Genomic DNA, 22,221 nt, shown 5'->3' on the forward strand with positions numbered 1-22,221 from the left:
ATCTCAGTGGATTCCAGGCCTTGTCAGTGCTAAGAATATCGGAAGCACCTTGATGGCTGCCCCAAGCCCAAGACCAAGCGGCATGTGATTGGATGCTCCGGAATATGCATGACAAGCATCTGGTCATGAGACCAACACAACCTGCAAGAAGGTTGTCCGTGCCCAATCTCCACCGGGTTAGGGTTTTCTGTGCACTTTCCGCATTAGGGCAGCCACTTACACCGATTTTTTGCTTCGCCAGAGACTGAGAGGACTGCCCGCACTTATTTATATTATTATCTCCATACCAATACACCATGGCGCCATCTTCAAACATTTGAGATCCTGTCTTACACTGTCAGTGACAGTAAGATGAAATGGGGGCAGTCCGTCTCTCTGCCGTTTGCGCCGTCCCCCTCCCGCCCCTGCAACAACCAAACTCCATGGTGGACCTCGACGTTCCGTAGGGCTGTTTCTTGCAATTGCGTGCCCACCACGGGATCGCCGTCGGCAAAGGGCCAGCATCTTTCCCCATATCAAATTTTCTGGGGTAACGGGGGCGGGAATGGATCCCCGGCCAGCTCCCGAGATCCCCCGGCCAAGACCCGATGGCCGGCATGTGCTCGGCAACTCTGCAGCCCCTGTTCCGGAAGCCACCGGTGACACGGATGTCGTTGAGGCTCATCCACAAATCACAGCTGCGTCCGGAGGTGTAGTCGGCGGATGCCGGAATCACATCCTGCAAGCTTCCAGGTCGCCTTATCGTTGCTGCATCTACCATGGTTTCCGCCGGTGCTGCCCCAAAGATTGTAGCCAGGCACGATAATCAGGGCTGATTGGTGTGTTACATTGGTCTATATCCTATCATCGTCTATGTTTGGGGATTGCCGGGTAGTCTATCTGGCCACATGGCTTAGTTTCGGAGTGGTTTGCCGCCATTGTCACACTAGCAGCACATTGTATTCAACGACGGCAATTCCAAATCCTCTACTATCTTCAAAAACAAGCTATGCATTAATAAAGTTATGATTAGGATCCTACGCTGCAGTCTCCATTTGTTGTTCAACAATGCGATTAGCAAGCTTCCACTTGTATGTTTGCTAGCCTTTGCCTGACCAGTTGTTTAGTAGTTCATCATGGTCGACCCCCCCTTTGCCTCGTACTGGTCGATCTGTCTATATGACTTTAGTCATCTCACAGGTCCTCACACTCAACGATATTATCCTGCCAATCATGGGCAGCAAAACAGACTGATATATGACTGGTATCAAGACATCGGTAGTCTCGGCGTTCATCCCAGTTTTCTTTCAGGGCTTTCTATGAATCTTTCATACCTCCGAGATGTTTCCTCTTGACGTATCTGGTCGCACAGAAGGCAGAGATGTATAGAAAAACACTTTGAAGTCAAAGGGTAGCTCCGAAATGATGGTCTATGCCAAACGGGTTTTTGACTGAGGCCCTCCTGGCTATGTGATGAGGCATAGAGAGATCTCGTTGGCTGTGATGATTTGGTCTCGGCATACCGTAGGTAAATCAGCACAGCAACCGCATCAGATGAAATTTGGTGCAAGTGAGTCGGCGCAACACACATACCCATTGTGCAAACTTTTATTGGATTTCTCGATTGTGGCTTGTTCTTGCTGTCGACCACGATTCACACTTTGATTCAGCCACTGAGCCAACCTACTAGAATTGGCCGTGAGAACCGATACTGAAGAAGTTTACAATTCGATCAAAACTTCTCTCTTAATCATGAGTCACTGGACCAGGTGGCCAGGAAATACCAGAGGCCTGACATTGGATATCGGCGTTGAATCATGCAGTGACGCTCTACACCACTTCAAGTACATGGGAGCAGGTGGAACGACTCTTATCTTCACCTGAACACGATCCCTCTCATGGCTGGGTTCTTGGTCGACAGGTCTCGCCACCACCACCTGGAATCCTCCTGATGCTTTCTCAGGGGCCCTACTCCTTTTCTCACCGAAAGAGCTCTCTTCAGCAAGAGGCGCCTCTTGTCTCGATTGTAACAGCTCTCAAGATCCGGCGGCACACTCGTCTGAGTTGGAACTCGTTCAATCTAGCCTTCATCATTCATCATCTGACCCCCCGGGTCTACAAGAGACTCTTTACGAACCATGGAGAGGATGGAGCGACAGGCGGCGCGGGCCTGGGTTGACCGACTGCTTCCCAGCCATGCTATCCCATGTTGCTTCTGTTTCGTTTGCGAGTAGCGAGCAGAAGCTGAAATCGCTGGCTCTCTTTGAGGATTCGAGGGAAGTTTACGTGGAATCGAGCAGGGCGGGAATGCGACATCAAATCAGCCACAGCCACGTGCTCGCGCAGACGGCCTACTATCTTGGCTTGGAGCATTTGGAGCTGAGGACTCGAGTCATTGATCCGGTTTCGCAGGCTTAGATCAAGTTTGAAGATGGACTGAAGATTTGGAATGTGGAGTATGGAAGCTTCCCTTGAGTTTTTAGATGGTAAAGAGGTACCTAGCCCTCTTTGTGGTATACATGTAATTCATATTATTCTGATCATCTGGCCAACTTACACCGCCCTGGCAAAGAAACCCTCCACCTCACCAAGACTATCCCACCCCAACACACTTCCCCCGGCCACCAACAGAGCCCAGAGCTCTTCCATACTCCCACCGTGTTCATTGTCTCCCACGGTTTCTACCCTGAGGCTCGACCCATAGGCCAGCGCCCCGACAGTGAACGCCAACGCGAGGATCACATACCCCTCCGCCTCAGCAGCAACCACGCTCCCAGGTGGCTGTCTGAACTCGATCGTGCCCCGAGGCTGCCGCTCCCCTTTGTTCACCGGCGCCGACAGCATCCCAGTGAAGTCCCTATCTCAACCTTGTTAGCCACATCATGCATCTTTCACGGTACAGCAGGCAACACAAACCACTTGTACACCTTCCCCCTAACCCTATCTTTCTTCCACCCATGCGCCCTCGCATAAGCAGACTCTTTTGGAAACAAATTCATCGCCTCCACCACACCGTCTCCGTCCTGGTAAGCACCGTCAATGACAGACATGCACTCCCCCAAGCTTAGCCCCGCGAGGGCGGGATTCAACCGATTGGATTGGCACCAGTAGCCCTCCCCGCGGGAGGAGGGGAAGAGCCGGTCGAGACTGGCTTCAAAGTAGAGGCAGGATTTGGCAAAGGATGCGAGGTCAAAGGGGGTGAAAGGGGAGGGGTCGGACTGGGAGAGGTGGACGTGGGTTGAGCAATGGGGGGAGGGGAAGACGGTGTAGTGCGTGTGGAGGATGGAGAAGATGGTGGCGAGGGTGGGGGAGAAGTTTGTGGAGAGGGGGGAGAGGACGGGGGAGACTAGCTCTATGCCCCCTTTTTTGTGTGCATTGTTAGTAGGCACGGACGGGGATGTACAGGGGGTTTGGGGGAAACGAGAACATACAGAGGTTCTTTCCTGGCTGACTGGGGATTGTCACTTCCTGAGTGATGGACCACTCGCGGTAGTTGTGAGCGGATTTGTCATTGGAGTCATTGACGTGGTTCGGGATGCCGGCTTTGGCGAGGCGTTTGCTGAGGTCTTTGGCAAGGGACTTCCAGCTGGAGTGAGAGGGACCTTTTTTGCGAGGGCCGAGGAGAATTTCAATCTCCAAGCCAAAGCGGAGGGTCGGGGTTGGGTTGGCTGCGTGATTCATAATAGAGTAAGAAAACGTGAGGATTTGTGTGATGGCAATCATGTACAAAAGGGTGTTCCAAGACAACATTCCAGAGGTGATATATCTTTTATCTTTGATTCCTGATCACTCACCCTCCTATCCAAGGTAGATACCTCGCGTGTCTGCTTCTTGAAACAGCCTCATGTTCGTCGTCCCATGTTGGATGTCAGGCCATTCCTGTCCGACACAGTGGACATCACAATGCTGCAACAGTGGAACAGCTGCGTGAGAGCTTGTACCCAATGGAACCACCATCTTCTCAAGAAGCCCAAAACGAAGCGAGACCGGCCTGCAGTTTCGGTGTCTCCTTGACCGTATACTAGGTAGTCCTGTGATGAGACGACCAGCGTTGCGCCCATTATCATATGGGCTTGAAGACACACTATGATGCTGTCAACGAGACTTGACCGAGAGGTATTGGAAACAAGAAATTCAAGCGGTAACGCACTAGCGGCGAAGCCAAACATCTTCGGCGTCACGCCCGTGATGTGGGTGCTAGTAGGGGGCTAGAAGAGACCAAGACAGTGCCGACAGCCATGAGGACATTGTATACACCGACCAAATGACCCTGTATTTCTTGGTGTAGAGTGTGGACCTTGGGGCCGGATATGTGATCCTGACAGATACGAAAGGGGCCGAAGCAACGCCTCAGAGCGCTTATTAGGTAGTTACGAAGACCCCAACGCCACGAGGGTTACTATTTTCGATGTTGAGAAAGGAGCTGCAAATGCTGTTAGATTCGGCAAGCTGGATGTCTCTCCGGCACTTGGACGCATACAAGCAGCCTTGCTAGGCAGTCGTGAAACCTTGATCCCGGGGGCTGGGTCTCTGCGGCCGCATAGGGGTGGGCGGCCGCCATCAAAGGTGGTGTGGTGGGGAGAACAAGAGGCCAATCAGTATGAGTTTTTGAAGATGAACAGGTGCGGCGGCTACCACACCATGTCGAGGGCTGTTGGTACTCGACAACGTCGTCAGCAGAGCCGCAGGATTGCTCTCGGTGAGAACCTAGGTAAGGGTGTGATTGAGATTGCATTGGAGGTGGTGTTTGCAGCCACTGAGGCGCCAATGATTAGAGTCCGTCTTGATTGGCCGTGACTATATCAGCATTGCCAAAAGAACAGTGGATTTCTTCTCCCAAGACACCGTTGAACCAGCGAGCATGGAAGGTGGAGCGCGATAAGCGCCGAAGAAACGCAAATGTCGCCAGGATCAACCAACTAAGCCTCGTGATCGGACCCCAGGAAAGATCGCCAATACTAGGATTTGATATTGGTTTGTCCTAGCGATGTTTGAAATCTGGACTTGATCATAAGCTGTTGCAACGCTGATATTAAGCCACGAGGTAGCCTGGCGTGGAAGCTTCAATCTACTCGCACTGTGAATCTTTGCCATGACAAAGCTGTCAGTTACTTTCGATAGTGAATAATGATATCAAGCGAGTGGATAGATATAAAATGGAAGTGAAGGGGACTGGGTTCTCCCGCGGAATTGGATGAGATTCCTGCATTAAGACTTGGAAATGGCCCATGGTACGGTCTCTTTTGTGATGTAGCGACCATTGGGGGCATCTTGGAAATAACTTCATCTTGGACCCCACTGACAGGTATGTAGAAGTGGTTCATTTAGATTTTGGCACAAGAGTTACAAGTTAAGCGTTTTGGCGTTTTCGTATAACCTTCCAGGTTGGCTGTTGAGAACTAAAAAATATTTTATACCGGTATATAAGAGTACTTACTCCCACAGAGAACTCAGCCCCAAGAAGAATCCTTCACCCATTCACAACATTTTCACTATCCATCCATTCACAACAAATTCACTATTCAACCTTCAGACAGACAAAATGCTGCGAGGACGTGGTGCCCCACAGTCTGAACAGAGACAACCCCACTCTCCAGGAGCAGGGGTAAAGCGGTCGCAACCCCGCAATGGTATGTGCCCTGCTGCTACGAACTTCCAAGGCGCATCCCACTCAATTACTCACATCACCTCTCATAAAACAGGCAAAGATCCCAATACAGCTTCAGAGGGAAAAAAGACCGGCATGCGCTTCGCCTCACCTCGCCAGACAGTGGCCAGCATAGATGAGACCGAGGGGGTCGGCCTCATCATCACTGAGCCAGAGGATCTATGGCACGCCAACAACCTCATCGCAATTGGCGACACCGTCTATGCCCCCACTAACCGCAAGGTCGCCACCGAGACTCTCACAGGGTCAACATTCACTCAAAAAGTGCGCATCGAGCTGGCCGTCAAGGTCACCGACACCTCTTTTGACCCCCGCGCCTCGGAACTTCGCGTGGCGGGCACTATTGTCAACGAAAATGAAATCGCTGCCGTGGGACAGTACCACACCATCACCCTCAAGCACACTGATCGCGACATCAAGTTTACCATATGGAAGGAACAAGGCTGGGACTCGGTGGCCCGCGCCCTGCTCGCAGAGGCTGTCAGCGAGACGGCCAACAAGGACGTGGTGTTTGCAGTGGTGATGCAGGAGGGAATGGCCAATCTCTGCCTGATCACCGAGTCAAGAACATTGGTCAAGCAGAGGATCGAGCACACCATCCCCAAGAAGAGGTCGTCGCGCAAGGAGGCCGAGGGAGGCATGTCAGACTTTTACGGGAAGATTCTGTCAGCCATACTCAGCGCCATCGACTTCAACGAGCGCTCCGGCATCCCCAAGCAACTACTACTCGCCAGTCCTGGCTTCGTCGCGCATAACTTTCGAGATTACATGAAGGAGTATGCCGAGAAGAAAGCGAACAAGCCACTGGCGCGGTTGGCTACCGAGGCGGCCGTGATCCACACGAGCACTGGACATGTGCACAGTCTCAACGAGGTGCTCAAGAGCCCCGAGGCACAACGAACCATGCGAGACTCCAAGTTCACCAACGAGACAAAGCTGATGGACAATTTCTACCAAAAGCTTCGGCAAGACGATGGGAGGGCGTGGTACGGTGTTCAGCCAGTCGCCAAGGCCATCAGAGAAGGTGCCGTGGGCCGTGGCGGCGGTGTGTTGATGGTGAACAGCGCCTTTTTCAAGAGCATGGACGTGGCGGAGCGGCAGAAATATGTTGCACTTGTCGACAAGGTCAGGGAAGATGGCGGCGACGTTAGACTGCTCAGCAGCGACCACGAGAGTGGCCAGCGGTTGGATGCATTGGGCGGGATCTGTGCGCTCCTGACATACCCGTTGCATGATCTTGATGAGGAGGATGAGGAGGAAGATGCGTCGGCGGCGGGGACGACAATAATATGAAGCTGAGTCCGGTGTTTATCGGCAGACGTTGGCCTGCGGTGGGTTTCCGGCTCGGTAGCTGGTGGCTTTGATGGCGCTAGCATCGGGTGCTGCCGAGGGTGTACTGTTCGCTTAACGACCTGGAACCTGGTACAACGTCATCAACATGATATATCTAGGATAACCAGGACCTAAGGGAATGCGGCATGAAGTTTGACGTACAGGAATAGATAGACAGAGTGCACGTTTTAATACCCAACAGCAAAGGACAATGGATTGTATCTTTGTTTTTATACATTATTCTGTCCTTGATGACATTTACAGAGTAGGTACTCGCGGCGCAGATCCACAGGGACGGATTTCGGGGGTTGCGCCACCGTTTGCGAGCAGTTGAAACCCATCGACCTTGATGATGTAACCTGTTGAGCCACTGTTGAAACAAACAAACATCACACCATCCTCAAGTTCTCTTTCTGTTCCGCGTATACGCCTGATTGCCACACAACGGCCATTGTTGGTAGAGACCTCGTCATTCTCATTCTCGCATCGATCGGTACGCGTATACGGCCCCATCCCGATCGCCTGCGTCATCCAGTCTCCGCTCTCGCTCCCCGCAGTTCAGCTTTCCTTGCCCCGCCAAGCTGAGGTCGGACACGGACACACGGACAACTGTCAAATCCTCCGCTTGCTGCCGGTTCTCCTTCACCTTTACCCACCGTGCTCCAGGCTAGGCCGGTCAAGAAAACGGTAGACGGTAGATGCTAGACGGTAGACGGCAGACCACGGACGAAACCGGGCCAACGACGTTGAAGGAAAGAAAGAGCAGCAGCCTTACACTGTCGCACAAAACACTGCCGCATAGAAAAAAGTTCGTTGCATGTGCCAACGTGACAGGGCTGGTTATAGCCTGCAGATCGGCATCCGGGCCCCTCTCTCGAGTCCGATCAAGCTCCATCCATGCCTCCTGCGAAACGGCACGCCCAACAATTGTTACACGGCAGGCGTGTTGAGGTGGTGGTCAGCAGCAAAGGCTGAAATGCCAGAACAGTGTCGCTTGAACACAACGCCGACATGGCAAGCATTTGGTCTACCATAAAGGCGGCGGCCCCCTCTCGCACGCGGGCGCTGGAGCAACAGCACCAGCCCCAGTCCCAGCACCAGCCAAGCGAAAGTGAGCCGTCGCCAATACCGCCGGTCCGGGGTGTCGCTAGCAGGGCCTCATCGTTGTCACGATCCAGGGTCCCGGGAACAACGCCGCCGCCGCCGCAACAGTCGGTGCCAAGATCAACCAGCATCTCGGGTGAAATCCGAGGTAAGTCGCCTAGCCCTCCATTTGTGGATATCATCAAAATTACGAGTACCCCCAAAGGAGTAATGCCATATCATCACGTTTCCCCTGACCGTTTCCCCGTTCCGTTCCCCCATCCCACCATTGTCATCGCCCGTTGTTAGTTTGTCGAGTCGCCAGTCGCAAGGTCGCAGCTTGCAGCTCGCAGGACTGCTTGTTTTTGTTTGGTTAGAGCAGTCGGCGAGACATGCAAAGGCGAGGCCCTGGCAACTGGCATACGCGGCCGTGACGTTATCCTCCGTTTCTTCATCTGCTCCTCCCTTGCTTTCGGCAGCAGCCATGGCTACAAGCTTAGGAGCTCACGCGATGGCAACAGGCAGCAATAGTAGCAACCAACAGAGCCGTTCCTCTCCGATTCCGTCCCCCAGTGCAGCCAACACCTCGACTACACAGCCCCCAAGTACCAGCAAAAAGACTTCGTCTAGGCTTTCGCGGAGCTACACTTCCATTGGGCTAACCGGCAAGGAGAAAGAAAGGGAAAAGGAAAAGGAAAAGGAAAAGGAAAAGGAAAAGGAAAAGGAAAAGGGCCTGGAACAAGACGTCGATGATGAGAATGCAGACGACACTGGCGACCAAAGCACCGCCGCCGGTAACGGGACAGCTGGGCCGGGCATCACCATCGGAGTGAACCAAAGCGCACACACATCCTCACCAATACCGAGTCCGGCTCTCGATCCCCTGTCACAGGTGAGTAGTGGTAATGGCCGTGGCGGTGGGGTGGACGCTTCACTGCAGCCTGTCTAACCGTATACGCGTATAGCAAATCTACCTACGACGCAACAGCGAGGTTCCCATACCAGGTCGACGCTCGATGCATATGGCCGAAGGGCTAGCACGATCCAGTTCGGACTTTTTGAGAGCTGTCACACCAGCAGGAGATGTGAGCAAAGACAAGAGGTAGGCCAACAGACTCCCGTGGCGAGGCAATGGGATTGAAGAAAGACACGGCTGACGGAGTGTGTTGAATTTATACAGCAAGAAAGGAGGTTCATTTCTCAGTCGTTTGAGCATGCGCGGTGGCCGCAAGAAGGACACAGCCGACTTTGATTCAGACTCGGAATTTGGTGTCGAGGCCCGGATGGACGGCACCAATGCCCGAGTCTTCAGCCAGACGTTAAGCAACCCAGTCATGGGCGGAGGCTATGTCCCCCATCACAAGGAACCGCCACGATACATTCGAACCAAGGCGACCAACAAGAAAGCAAGAGAGTTCAACCGCATGTTTCTGGCTCAAGAATTGGTCGGCACAAGACCTCCCAAAGATGAAGAGAAGGCCGACGCAACCAAGGCACCTGTTGTGACAGTCAGCGTGGCTGGTGGCGGCGATCGCAAGACAGCGAGGTCAGGCGGAGCAATCTGGGCGACTGAGTTCAGCAGAGACGGGAAGTACCTGGCCACGGGCGGGCGAGACCACATTGTCAGGATATGGGCAGTCTTGACGACATGCGACGAGCGCCGGGCACACGAAGAGGATGAGAACGCCAATGGCGGACCTGGAGAACGGCTTAGTGCGCCGGTATTCAGGGACCGGCCGCTGATAGAGTTTGAGGGACACACCGGGGAGGTCTTGGACCTCAGCTGGAGCAAGAACAACTTTTTGCTGTCGTCCTCGATGGACAAAACTGTCAGGCTATGGCATCTTAGTCGAAAAGAATGCCTCTGCACGTTCAAGCACAAGGACTTTGTCACGCGGTTAGCCTTCCACCCCCGGGATGACCGCTTCTTCCTGGCCGGCTCCCTGGATACCATGCTGCGATTATGGAGCATCCCGGACAAGGCAGTGGCCTTCTCGGCCAACCTTCCCGATCTCATCACTGCGGTTGCCTTTTCCCCAGACGGAAAGATAGCGATTGCCGGGCTACTGAATGGCCTATGCATCTTTTTCGAGACAGAAGGACTCAAACAACAGACACAAATTCACGTACGCTCATCTCGTGGCAAAAATGCCAAAGGAAGCAAGATTACAGGCATCCAGACCATGCTTGTGCATCCACCAGCCCCGGCCTACCCAACTCATCAACCACCAGGTTCCAGTGCGGCCTCGCATGCTTCCACTGACGTGCCCAGTAACGCCGAGGTGCGAGTGTTGGTCACATCCAATGACAGTCGAATCCGAATCTACAGTCTACGGGATCAGACCATGGAGGTTAAGCTCAAAGGGCACGAGAACTCCTGCAGTCAAATCGCAGCCACATTTTCAGACGATGGCAAATATGTGGTCTGCGGAAGCGAGGATCGCAAGGCTTTTGTTTGGAGTGTGACGGGCAAGGGGGTGCCGCTGACCACGGACAAGGACAAATCGCCTTGCGAGTATTTTGAAGCACACGGCGAGACCGTCACGACGGCTCTTTTTGCGCCAACACAAACGAGGATGCTTCTTGGTCAGAGCGGAGATCCGATTTACGATCTATGCAATCCACCACCTGTGGTTTTGCAGAGCCTGGATGAGGTTGCCAGTGCCGCAGCAAGCACCACCGGGTCTCAACTAGCACCCGCGTCAGATCACCTGGTAAAAAGGCCGGAGCCGAGTCCCGCTTATATTGCCAGATCTACTCATTACGATGGTAACATTCTCATCACAACAGGCGATACCGGCATCATTAAGGTCTTTCGCCAAGATTGCGCCTTCGCCAAGCGCAGACACGAGAGCTGGGAGACAGGAAGCACGTTCAGTCGGAAGCTAGCGCCCAGCAACGGATTCATGAGTGGAAACGGGCTAGGTCGCAGTGGCAGCGTGATGACAAGAACCAGCGGTGGCAGCGTCACACGTAGCCGAAGAGGGTCTCTTACCCAGCCATTCTCACCACAGCTTGGCCCAGTTGGCGGCAGCTCCGACCGAATTCTCAGCTGGCGCCAGGGGATCGAAAACGGAGGCGACAAGCGATCCAGCGCTCTATTAAATGGGAGCGCGACGCCAGCAGCTAGCGAAAGATCGATGAGCCCGGCCAAGGTCATCCGGACGCCCCTGAGTTCACAGGTGAACTTGGCAAGCGAGGCCAGAAAACAGCCATATGCGAACTCGACCGTCACGTCAAGAAACAGGGCTGGCAGCACCCTGACGAGCCCAACGGCCAGTGTGTTTAGTAACGCACCCTCGCGTGTCCCTTCGAGGCTCCTCAGAGAAAGACGCATGTCAAAGGAGCCGGAGGAGGAAACGTCAGTGCCGCCGACTCCGAGCTTTACCTACATGCCAGCAAGTGAGAATGATCCGCCCGATTCTCCTGCAGGAACAGGGGTGGGTTCGGGGGGAGGCAGCACTACATCGTCATTTTGGAATCTGAACCGATGGCGAGGGATCACGGCCTTCAAAGTCAACGCTTCGTCGCCAAACCAAAGTGGTAGCGGTGTGGAGGGACACAAACGCAGCGACAGCCGCAGTTCTATAGTGAAGCGGGTCCAAGGGGACGCCGGTCCTGGCGATCAGAAGGAACAAGGCAGCCCAGAACAGCGCGTAGGAACATCAAGGCGACAGAGCACAGGAACGGGGCTGTTACCAGCTGCTCATGTGGTGAGAAACAGCACTGATGGGAACGGAAAAGACAGGAAGCATCAGCGCATGTCTCTCCCAGCTGGAGCAGTCTTGAGCCAGGCCGACAGCGAGGCTGACGTCCGGTCCATCCCAGCGAATGGAGGGATGGTAGCGCCCGTCAACCCTCTGCAAGTGCGTCGAGATGGCTCTCCATACCGGCACCTCTGGAGTCGTGGAAGCTCGTCCCACGGCAGCGGAGGGAGACCTGGCTCAGATATGAGCAGTTAGAGATGTCTAGGGGATTGTATCTATACTACTGCATAAGAGCGAGCGTTTTGTTAGCATGGCGTTGGATAGGTTGTGACGCGTTTCGATGAAAGGGGGTTCCGAGACAAAATCGGAGCTTCAATGCCGTGTTGCGTTGGGTTCGCTGAGAATATACCATGAACCAAAAGTGAAGCAAATAATACTCCGTCATTCATGCTTGCTGAAAAGAGGGTATCCAGAAGTGCGCCACACAAGCCAGAGACAAGCTGGCCCACGGCCAACCCAGCGGCCAACCGTTTGTATCTCCAACGACATACCACCACTTGCTTGGTGGTGGCTGCTGTATCTCTCTTCCCTGGTCTCTGTGCCAAAGCCTCGTTCGACCATGTCTGACCATATCATATCGTACCAAATTCAGCACTCCTTTTTCAACCCCTTTTAAGCAGTGGCGGCAGCCTCCTCCTCCTTCTCCTCTTCCTTGGGAGTCTCCTCAGCCGAACCCTCGGCACCCTTCTTGGCCAGCTCGCCCAGCTCGTTGGCTAACAGGGTCAGGTTCCTGGGGTCGGCGCCGCGGATCTGGACGACGCGGTCGGCGTTCTCGCCCTCACCGAGCTTGACGCTGACGCCGAGCTTGCGGCCCTGGACGTCGACGCCCTTGTCCACCTGGCCGTCGACGACGAAGACGAAGGAGGGCATGGCGGTGATGCCGTACTCCTTTGCGATGTCGGCCGAGGCGTCGACGTCGATTTTGGCGAAGGCGAGCTGGCCTGGGACGGAGTGAGACTTGGAGAGCTTGGCGAAGAGGGGGGCTATGGCTTTGCAGGGTCCGCACCTGGAGGGGCGAGATAGTTAGTAAAACGGCGGGGGGTATTGTAGTTGGTGGAAAGTAAGTAGAGGGGGGACAACATACCACTCGGCCCAGAAGTCGATGATGACGTATTTGGTGGAGGTGATGAGCTGGTTGAGCTCGTCCAGGGTGGAGATTTTGATTGGCTCAGCCATTGTAGCGGTTTGTAGCGGGAGGAACTAAAAATGCCGTTGGTATAGGTGTGGGATATGGGAAAGCAGAAAAGAAGAGAAAAGTTCACGATTCCAGGGGTCGTAGAAATGGATATTTCACGATGCGCAAAGGGTTCACTGAAAGAGATTAATAATGGGGGTGCGGGGTTTATGGCAGAGCTGCAGGACAGGGAGCGGGATTGCGATGGCGGGGTCTTTTCCACGCGTGCTGGGGAGCGCGATGCGGGGCAGTTTGGATCAATCGAGTCTGTACCATGTCTCAGCTCCATGTCCCACAGTTCACGGGCTCAACTCAGATGCCAACTCGCCTCTGCAATTCATTTGTCACAGCTTGGGGGTCCTGCAAGCCGCCATGACAGCTGCTCGAAAACGGAAGGTGCCACTGTCGCTGATCTGCCGAACCCAGCCTCTCGCTTCTCACTCTGTGATTCACCATCGTGGAGATTCCATTTAAGCTTAAATCGCCAGACCTTCGGTGTCTCATCAGTCAAGTTCACTAAAGAAGTCATCTTGTAAACAGACAACATGGCCAACCTTGCCTCTGCAGAGATTAAAGCCCGCCTGGAGCGCTCATACGACACGATAGCAACCACCTACAACACCTGGGCCGTTAACCATCCATGTTCGCTGAGGTCTCCTATCTAGATCGCCTCCTCAGTCTCTTGCAGACCGAAACCCAACAGATGACTCAGAAGCACCAACCAAGTCGGCGCTGGAGCTGGGCTGCGGCAACGGGTACCCCATCCTCCAACACCTCTTTTCCGCCGGTTTGTTCGATTGCATTGTGGCAAACGACCTCTCCTCTGTACAGCTCAACTCGGTCAAGTCGGAACTGGAAGCGAAACATGACAATGTCTAGGCAGACTGGAGACAAGGGGATATGACATGTCTGTCGTTTAACCCCTGCTCCTTCGACATCATCATTGGCCTCTACACGCTTATACATCTGCCACGCTCCGAACAGCTGCTCATGCTGGAGAAGATCAGTCTCTGGTTGAAGCCGGGCGGGCTTGCCCTTGTCAACTTCAGTAAAGAGGACACGGAGGCCGACGTCATTGAGGAGTGGCTGGGTCGCGAAGAGGGCTGGATGTTCTGGTCCGGGTACGGAGCGGATAACATGCCGCGTTTGATCCAACAGGTGGACGGTTTGGAGATGGTGGTGGGTGAGCTCTGACCGGAGGACGAAGGCTCAGCTAATATGGAGTTTTATTAGGTTATCCTTCGCAAAATCCCGACACAATTAAAACCGAGACGATTTTCTCATAAAACGACCATGAAAATCTACACACCATGATTGAACTTCGTGCGGACCATCTCATCCGCTGGGCGCCAAGGGAAAGTTCCTTGCGTACGCTATTGGATGACAGAAAGCCTCACTGGTTGCCTTGCAATGCACCGTCATCATGCGCCCAAGTAATCGAAACCGATAACGAGGAGGGAGGCTGCAAGCGCGCGGCGAGCTCTTCAACATTTAGAGTCAGAGGCCTTTGGGGCTGAGCTGAGCTGAATTCGGAACGAAACAACACCGAATTTCCAGTTCAGAGCCTTATCAGCTACTACATAGCTCCAAGCCGTGTGACCTCGATGCAGGGGAGATATCGAAAGAAAGATAAGAATTTAACACAGCCCTTACCCCCAAGAAAAGGGAAGCCCTGCCTAGACGAAAGAAACGTCCGCCCACGCCACCAATCTGTCTGGTCGATTCACCTAAGTGTGTCGTGTGGCCAACAAGGGTCATAACTGGACTGTGGCTTGATGCGTATAGTTTTCGGGATGCCGCACATCCTGTTCCAAAAATTATAATATATCTTGCATGGGACGCAGACAGACAACCGACTGTCATGATCATCACCACCCTTCCACTACTACGCTGGCATAGCACTCATATAGCTGGTTATCTTATGGATGGAAACATCACTCTACGTTATGTCGGCGGGTTCGGTTTTGAAGGGCCCTATACATTTCTCCAAGAGGCGCTTGCAAACACAACTGACCCCCTGGCAAGTCCGTACCTCCAACTGGCCCACGATGGAAGCTACATCTCCATCACTCGTGATGCCTGCCTGGCCATCACAAACATGACAGCCGATATCTACACGGCGTACGATAACCAGGGGATATGGAATAGACTTGTGAGTTTTTCTCATCATGTACTGTAGAAAAGATAATAAACTGACGACAACAGGTCACCTGGAAATTCCCCCTTGTCTCCCTCCTCTTTCACTTCTCCCGTCCTCCCTTCCCCCTCCGAGTATGGACGAACACCAGTCTTTTCATGCTGATCCACCTCCTGGGCAGCCCTGTAACAAATATCGCGTCCCTCTTGCACACGCTTTCTTCCTGCCGGCACAGCGCAAAGAAGATGCAAAAGAAGCTACGAGATATCCAAAGAGACATCAAGGACGAGTTGGCGTCCTGGAGGCTGGAAAACCCCCTGGCGAGGGAGTTGGTACACAGCCACTCGGGAAAATCCACCAGCGAGCGCAAATTCGCCAGTCTGTGGAAGCAGCTGTCTCTGATCAAAGTCTCGTACGATGAATGGGGCGTCGAATCCTGCGAGTTCCTCATGCGTACGCTTGACAGCCTCTTCCTCGACCCTCTGCCCCTTCGTTACGGGTCAAGATCACTCGTTCAAAGAAGGGAAGTACTCGCCCAGATTAAAAAGGCGGCTGACATGCTCGCTGCTGATCGGGCGACGTATGTGCTTCCTATTTTCATCGCGCAGTTTGTGTTTATCGCCTCCATCAGCGCGGCGTTTTGGAGGGTGATTGGGGTTTTCCCTCAGGATGGGGAGTGGACGAATGTGGAGGCTTATTCGATCGCCATGTCGGCGCCGTTTTTGTACATGGTGCCGGCTGTGTTTTTGAGCGCGATTATCGGGGTGAGTCAGACGGAGAGGAGTGTGGTGAGGGTGTTGAATGATTTGGGGGAGAAGCTGATGAAGGAGGAGTGGGTGGTTGAGAGGGGGGTTTCTTCGGGGACCGAGGGTGAGAAGGAAAGGGCGGCGGTGGTTTCGGTTGGTATTGCGGCTGGACGTGGGGCGTCTCCAGTAACGAGTGATACTGAGAGGGATGAGAGTCCTGGGAGTGAACAGTTGCTGCTGTTGACGCCTCGGGGCCAAGCGACAACTGCTGAACCGACAACAAATGTCAGCGCAGAGGCTGTAAATAGGGAATCGGTCAGGATACCGGTCGTGGTGGAGAAACAGCCCATCTTTCAGAGGGTGTGTCACGGGGGAATCTATGGCTGGCGGCCCGAGATCCTCACAGCACAACAGATACGACAGACATGGCGCCACGTTGTTTTGGCCTTGAATCTCGTCATCATGTCTGTGGTTGTGGCATCATGGATATCTTACCGGGTGCCTCCGGAAGGATTCGACTGTCGTAACGCAGGGCAGGCGGCGCTCTTGATAATGTGGTTGCTCAGCTTTGTGCTGGACTGTGTCTTTGCATACTACATGGACCGCTGGGGCCATCTCGAGAGTGGGAAGGGATACTGGTATGAGGCTGTGTTTATCAAGGACTTCATCGTGGGATGGGCGGCCGTTGTCATGATTTTGGTTGTCCAAGTAGGCATCTTCAACCGGTGCGACTGCTTCTCGCTTTGGGGAAAGGTCCCGGTTGCTCTGCCGCAGATTCCAGAGGTTGCTGCTGTGTTGATGCATCGTATTTCATTTGAGTGGCCTGCGGTGACATTTGGATGGATTGCTATAGAGCTCGGCATTTGCGCCGTGATTTGGTGGACGTATAGAGATGCCTTTAGCGTGTATAACCAAGAGGACGGGGGTGAGGAGAAATGAAGCCCGCCACCCGTCGGTCATTTCGTGGACGATGTAGCTATACGTACAATGCAGGAGATCAATACGCAACTATTTTGCTGTCATTATGGCCGTGCCAGGTGTGTTAACTGTCATTGAAGCCCTGTTGGCTCTTACTTTGAAGGCCATAAGATAATACAAAGGTGCCCCATTATCTTAAAAGGTCTTAAAGGTACCTAATGGCCAAGTTTTGGCGGTCAGTTCAAGCTGCCACAGAATAGCGCCCCCTGAGAATGCCGCCGGCATTTTGCCCCTGTCTCGGTCCATCGCCAAGTCAGGCAACCAGTGGTGGGTTCCACAACGCTAACATTCTGATCATAACCTGGCATTCGGGTATAAATAACGACATGCACCTTACCTACCTACCTACCTACCTACCTACCTACTCTCGAACCCAGCTCAGTTCTCCCATTATGGCCCGTACAACTCAGATTCATAGAGCCCAACGTGATGCTGCCAAGATCGCCCCTCGAACTTGTGTCGTTCAGCCAACCACACCCAATCCGGAAAAGCAACAGCCGTACCAGTATCCCGGCATCAATGTCGACCTCCGCCACCTCTTGCGGCACTGGACTCTCGAACCGGGCGTCGACTATTACCGTGTGGGGTGTTTCGAGGTATCTGGTGCCCACAGCGAGACACAGCCCATCATGGTTCGGGAGGTGGCCATGACCCTTCTCATGGACCGCTTGACCGACAAACCTGGCTGGCATGAAAAGGTCTTTGACGACGAAATCGTTGCCAAATGGAAACAGGAAGCTCTGAGAGCACACGAGGATGACATTTGGAACTCCATCATCACCGATCAAATCTTGCAAAACCTCGAGGAAATACGGCAAGTACTGGCCAGCGGTGATCCTGACGAAATCGAAGGCTATCCTTGGCACTGGGCTTACCATCCTCAAAAACCAGCGCGCCAGAGGATCATATCAGAGCAGGCGTTTGATTACGTATGTATTCTTTTCCTCATCAGAGTTGCGGCTTGGTACTCATACGACTCCAGTGTATTGCTGAGCTTCGCTGCAAAGCTGTCGAGTTCAACAAAAGTGGCCTGATCTTTACGCTCAACACAAACGAGAACATGGCCATCAAGTCGGACTCTGTTGTCACCGACGAGCTTCGTGAAGACCTCAGAGTCGCCTTCAACAAACTCGTGGCTGAGCAAGGCTCCAACCCTGACTGGCACCCACGGGCTCAAGAGATGGTCCAGGACCTTGTTCACCCGTCCATGCACCCCTTTGTCTACGGGAAATCCCCATTTTTCCAAGACGAGGTTGTGGGGGTCGAGGATGCCGTTGAGAAGTGGGCTGGCAAGGGCCAGGTCATTGAGAAGCCGCTCACCAAACCCCGCGAAGAAATGAGCGACTTTCATGACTACAACGGCCAAGAGTATGCGTTCTGGTCTGAGAAATACCAATGGCTTCCTGCCAACCTAGCCTTTCAGGACGATGGTACAGTCAGGTTCACCAGTTACATCAACAACCTGCACCCAACGAGACACCCTGAGATCTATCGTACCATCGAGCGGCTCATTGACACGGCTATTCCGGCATGGGAACGGGTCTTGAGCGGAAAGGCCACCATCGGTGAACCCTACATCGAAAGGAGGTCCTCCAGCTATCGGAATTGCGGAAAGAAAGTCGTCCCAGTGCAACAGCGGTTTGGGCCCGCTCCAGTATTCTGCAGCGCATATGACAACGACGCTTACGAGGCCCAGCCGGACGATTTGCGGCCCGGACTTATCAGGGAGTGGGAAGAAAAGAATGGCAGGCCTGTTCCATTGGATGATAACGAGCTATACGAGGTGGAGAGCTGGACAGGGCCAGATAAATGGACCTCCAACCCAGAGCAGTACGAGGGTCTTACTCTGGAAGAGCAGAAAGAGAGACTTTTACTCAATTACAAGTGGAAAGAAATTCGGGATGTTATCCTTCCAGAACCTCTGGGCTTTCAGCCAGTCACATACACCACCGAGCACACACTCAGTGAGAAGTTTAAGGAAACCGGTCTTCAGGTCATTGTGAAGATGGCTACGATTGAGCTTACCCCGGAAAAGCCCGACTTCCCGGTTGGAGGTTGGCACGTAAGTGAACCCCTATCTTTACTCCCTTCTGGATAGGTACTGACACCAAGCCTGGGGCTAGATTGAGGGCATGATGAGCGAGCACATTGTTGCCACAGCTCTGTACTACCTTGATTCAGAGAACATCACCACGAGCTCCCTTGAGTTTCGCATGAAAGCAGATGAGCACCCGGATTTGGAAGATACTATCGGGCAGGATAACTATCGGCCTAATGAGGTCATGTTTGGTTGTCGGTTTAGGAACGGAGAAGCTCTGCAGAAGCTCGGCAACGTTGAAACGCGTCAGGGACGCCTTCTTGCCTTCCCAAATGTTTTGTGAGTGGATTCAATCCGAGGTAATAACCTGTTTTGACACATTCGTCTAACCTACTATCTACGAAACAGCCAGCATCGCGTCTCTCCCTTCAGTCTCCAGGACCGGACCAAGCCGGGACATCGACGCTTCATTGCTCTTTGGCTCGTTGATCCACACCAACGAATCATCTCCACTGCCAACGTACCACCGCAACAGCTGGACTGGTGGGCAGAAGCCGTCTTTGGGGACAAGGACCAGGTGGCAAAGGGTGAGCTCCCTTCCGAGGTGTTTCAACTCTTGCTCGAGCAGGGGCTTGCCGACACAATTTCCCCGCCAAAGGAGGTGCTTGACAAGATGAACAATCGGTTGCCGCCTGAACTTGTGAACATGGTTCGCAAGCAGCGAGTTATGCCACAAGCTCTGATGACGAGAGAGGAGGCAAAGGAGCACAGGTTGAAGTTGATGGAAGAGCGGAGCACGTTTCACGAAGAGGCAGAGTCATCCTGGACGGGGGTGCAGTTCAACTTTTGCGAACACTAGTCATATCCCCATTATCTTAGGTAGTTATGGAAGTCATGCAGGTGCTTGTAGGTGTTGTCCAATGGTGGTGGTTATTCCCTGGAACGATACGACGCTGACCAAGCTATTTTCACCAAAGGAGATAGTTTGTGATCATGAGCACAACAACGAGCAAGGGGCTGCCCCTCACCGGCAGTTCATTTATATCCGTTGCAACTCTTATATCTTAACCGCCTGCATCGCACGTTGCAGCTGCGTTCACTATGACACCTAGGTAGCAGGTCTCCCGCGTCGCTACCAGACAGTAATAAATGAATCCGGGGTGCTTCCCGCACTTACGCAACTAATAAGAGTCTCTTCTTAGCCTCCACCATGGCAGCAGAGGTAGACTCGGCTCTGCCCGCAGAAGACGCAATCCATACCGAGAAGGCCCTTGGTACACATCCTCATGAGGAGAACCCCCGGTTAGACAAGATCCTTAACCGGAAGTTTGACCTTCACATTCTCCCTTGGTTATTTGGTATCTGGTCAGTGGATTCATATTCACATTCTCACGTTCTCACATTCTCACAACCCCAGGCTCTTCTCCTTCATCGACCGCTCCAACATAGGCAACGCCCGCCTCGCCGGCCTCCCCGAAGACCTCGGCATCGCCGGCGTCGGCACCCAGTTCAACCTCGCCCTCCTGGTCTTTTACATCCCCTACATTCTCGTCGACGTCCCCTCCAACCTCCTCCTCAAAAGGTTCCGCGCGGGCGTCTACCTCCCTTCTCTCATCACAGCCTGGGGCGTGGTATGCTTGTCCATAGGGTTTGTCAAGTCCTATGCCGGGCTGATCGTCTGCCGGCTGTTGCTGGGGTTGTTTGAGGGTGGGATTCTGGGAGGGGTGATCATTTACCTGGCCATGTTTTACAAGAGGCATGAGATGCTGTATCGGAGTGGGCTGTTTTACTGTGCGGCGCCGTTGAGTGGTGCTTTTGGGGGGTTGCTGGCGGGGGCGTTGGGGAATATTGAGGTGGGGGGGTATAAGAGGTGGCCGTGGATCTTCTTTGGTGGGTTGAAAAAGTCTGACGATTTTGTGTACCTAGGTGGGAATGATACTGACGATGTGAACAGTCGAGGGGGCGGCGACGGTGGTGTTTGGGATCGTTTGCTTCTTCTTCATGCCTGATACGCCGGCCGCGTCACGGTTTTTGACAAAAGAAGAACGGGACTGGGCACTGAAGAGGATGAAGATCGATGCGAGCGGCTCTACGGCTCTAGAGACAGTCGATGAGGAGAAGTTTGACTGGTTTTGGGTGTGGATGGCCATCAAGTCACCGCAAATGTGGTTCTGTGCTGGTGTTTGGTTCTTTTTGCTGGTGCCTCTCTACGTATGTCATCAAGTGACAAGTTGCCTAAACGTTTACTGACAAGAACAGAGTTTCTCGTTGTTCTTGCCGTCAATCGTCGCCGGCATGGGCTACACGTCAACCACAGCGCAGCTCTTTACCGTGCCACCCAACATGGCCGGCTTCGTCGTGGTCATTCTCACTGCTCACTTCTCTGACAAGGTCAAAAATCGAGGCGGCTTCATTGCTGCCGGCACTTTGGTTGGGATAGCGGGTTATGTGATGCTCCTTGTATCTGAGCAGAATGTAGTCAAGTATGCCGGCACATTTCTGATTGCTATGGGAGTGTTTCAAGCTTCACCTATGCTGATGGTAGGTGTTGGCATTTGGCCAAATCTTCGGATGATGCTAACTTGGTTTCCAGGGTTGGGTTGCCAACAACCTGGCTCCTCACTACGTCAGGGCAGTGGGAGTGGGCATTGTGATATCCATCGCCAATTGCTCGGCATTCATTGGAACGTTTATCTACTTGCAACGAGATGCGTATGTCACCCGCGGTAGCACTTTCTACTACAATGGTCCAAAAGCTGACATTTTACCTCTCTGAACAGGCCAAAATACGCCCTGGGCCATTCCATCAGTCTTGGTGCCTTGGTCATCACACTCTTCCTGACGGGCCTTCAGGTGGCATATCTCAGTTGGGAGAACAGAAAGCGTGAGAGCGGAAAAAGAGACGTTCGATTGGTGGAAGGCAGTGTGCATCGGCTCGGGCATCGTCATCCTGCTTTTCGCTACACACTGTAAAAAGGAATCGACTGTAGAGAGCTCCAGGCACTATACGTACCTAAACAGCACCAAAGTGTTGAATATGCATGAAGGTGTGTTAACCAAAGGCACTTGCTCCTTGTGCATCATCAACTTTGTGACCGCTGCACTTGATCCCCAGATCCCCACAGGTTGGCGCCAGTAGGTCTCGAACCTACTCTTGGTTCATATACGGCCTCACAAATTCTATTGCGCACCCTCCGTTTACTCCCTGTGCGTCCTATCATCGGGGCTAGGGCTATAGATGTGGAGTTCAGTCAACGGCAACATGGGAAAGGCTGCTCCTGGAACAACCTGGAGCAACCAAAGGCCACCAACACTGCGT

General features: G+C 53.4%; 8 protein-coding genes across 8 annotated transcripts; 6 read left to right on the forward strand and 2 right to left on the reverse strand.

Moving 5' to 3' along the window:
* Positions 1 to 2,532: 2,532 nt before the first annotated feature.
* QC764_701220 (uncharacterized protein) lies at positions 2,533 to 3,851 on the reverse strand (the record flags this gene model as incomplete). The annotated part of the gene is made up of 3 exons (XM_062949788.1): positions 3,411 to 3,851; positions 2,896 to 3,340; positions 2,533 to 2,836 (listed from the first exon to the last, which is right to left on the reverse strand). Exons 1-3 carry the CDS (start codon positions 3,727 to 3,729, stop codon positions 2,533 to 2,535), a joined length of 1,068 nt encoding a protein of 355 aa, XP_062796873.1. The 5' UTR covers positions 3,730 to 3,851.
* Positions 3,852 to 5,722: 1,871 nt separating this feature from the next.
* DOM34 (Translation factor pelota) lies at positions 5,723 to 6,940 on the forward strand (the record flags this gene model as incomplete). Its single annotated transcript, XM_062949787.1, has 1 exon — positions 5,723 to 6,940. One exon carries the CDS (start codon positions 5,723 to 5,725, stop codon positions 6,938 to 6,940), a length of 1,218 nt encoding a protein of 405 aa, XP_062796874.1.
* A 1,050-nt stretch (positions 6,941 to 7,990) lies between these two features.
* QC764_701200 (uncharacterized protein) lies at positions 7,991 to 12,024 on the forward strand (the record flags this gene model as incomplete). Its single annotated transcript, XM_062949786.1, is given in 5 exon segments — positions 7,991 to 8,231; positions 8,584 to 8,750; positions 8,769 to 8,954; positions 9,028 to 9,164; positions 9,243 to 12,024. 5 exon segments carry the CDS (start codon positions 7,991 to 7,993, stop codon positions 12,022 to 12,024), a joined length of 3,513 nt encoding a protein of 1,170 aa, XP_062796875.1.
* Positions 12,025 to 13,052, reverse strand: TRX3 (mitochondrial thioredoxin). Its single transcript, XM_062949785.1, has 2 exons — positions 12,914 to 13,052; positions 12,025 to 12,835 (listed from the first exon to the last, which is right to left on the reverse strand). The coding sequence occupies exons 1-2, from the start codon at positions 13,003 to 13,005 to the stop codon at positions 12,442 to 12,444; spliced, it is 486 nt and encodes a 161-aa protein (XP_062796876.1). The 5' UTR covers positions 13,006 to 13,052; the 3' UTR covers positions 12,025 to 12,441.
* A 496-nt stretch (positions 13,053 to 13,548) lies between these two features.
* QC764_701180 (uncharacterized protein) lies at positions 13,549 to 14,197 on the forward strand (the record flags this gene model as incomplete). The annotated part of the gene is given in 3 exon segments (XM_062949784.1): positions 13,549 to 13,645; positions 13,692 to 13,876; positions 13,883 to 14,197. Coding segments are annotated over 3 exon segments (597 nt in total).
* Positions 14,198 to 15,298: 1,101 nt separating this feature from the next.
* QC764_701170 (uncharacterized protein) lies at positions 15,299 to 16,825 on the forward strand (the record flags this gene model as incomplete). Its single annotated transcript, XM_062949783.1, has 1 exon — positions 15,299 to 16,825. The coding sequence occupies one exon, from the start codon at positions 15,299 to 15,301 to the stop codon at positions 16,823 to 16,825; it is 1,527 nt and encodes a 508-aa protein (XP_062796878.1).
* A 245-nt stretch (positions 16,826 to 17,070) lies between these two features.
* On the forward strand, positions 17,071 to 19,761 carry QC764_701160 (uncharacterized protein; the record flags this gene model as incomplete). The annotated part of the gene is made up of 4 exons (XM_062949782.1): positions 17,071 to 17,793; positions 17,847 to 18,926; positions 18,988 to 19,241; positions 19,311 to 19,761. Exons 1-4 carry the CDS (start codon positions 17,077 to 17,079, stop codon positions 19,759 to 19,761), a joined length of 2,502 nt encoding a protein of 833 aa, XP_062796879.1. The 5' UTR covers positions 17,071 to 17,076.
* Positions 19,762 to 20,112: 351 nt separating this feature from the next.
* Positions 20,113 to 21,951, forward strand: QC764_701150 (uncharacterized protein; the record flags this gene model as incomplete). The annotated part of the gene is made up of 6 exons (XM_062949781.1): positions 20,113 to 20,267; positions 20,320 to 20,792; positions 20,857 to 21,113; positions 21,162 to 21,443; positions 21,496 to 21,614; positions 21,683 to 21,951. The coding sequence occupies 6 exons, from the start codon at positions 20,113 to 20,115 to the stop codon at positions 21,873 to 21,875; spliced, it is 1,479 nt and encodes a 492-aa protein (XP_062796880.1). The 3' UTR covers positions 21,876 to 21,951.
* Between the last annotated feature and the right edge of the window lie 270 nt (positions 21,952 to 22,221).

This window comes from Podospora pseudoanserina (genome assembly GCF_035222485.1).
Source record: "Podospora pseudoanserina strain CBS 124.78 chromosome 7 map unlocalized CBS124.78p_7, whole genome shotgun sequence".
Lineage (NCBI taxonomy): Eukaryota > Fungi > Ascomycota > Sordariomycetes > Sordariales > Podosporaceae > Podospora > Podospora pseudoanserina.

Coding starts and splice junctions, on each gene's coding strand:
- TRX3 (XM_062949785.1), bottom strand. CDS start 13,005: ATGGCTGAGCCAATCAAAATCTCCACCCTGGACGAGCTCAACCAGCTC. Junction 12,836..12,913: donor ATCGACTTCTGGGCCGAGTG/GTATGTTGTCCC, acceptor TCGCCCCTCCAG/GTGCGGACCCTGCAAAGCCA.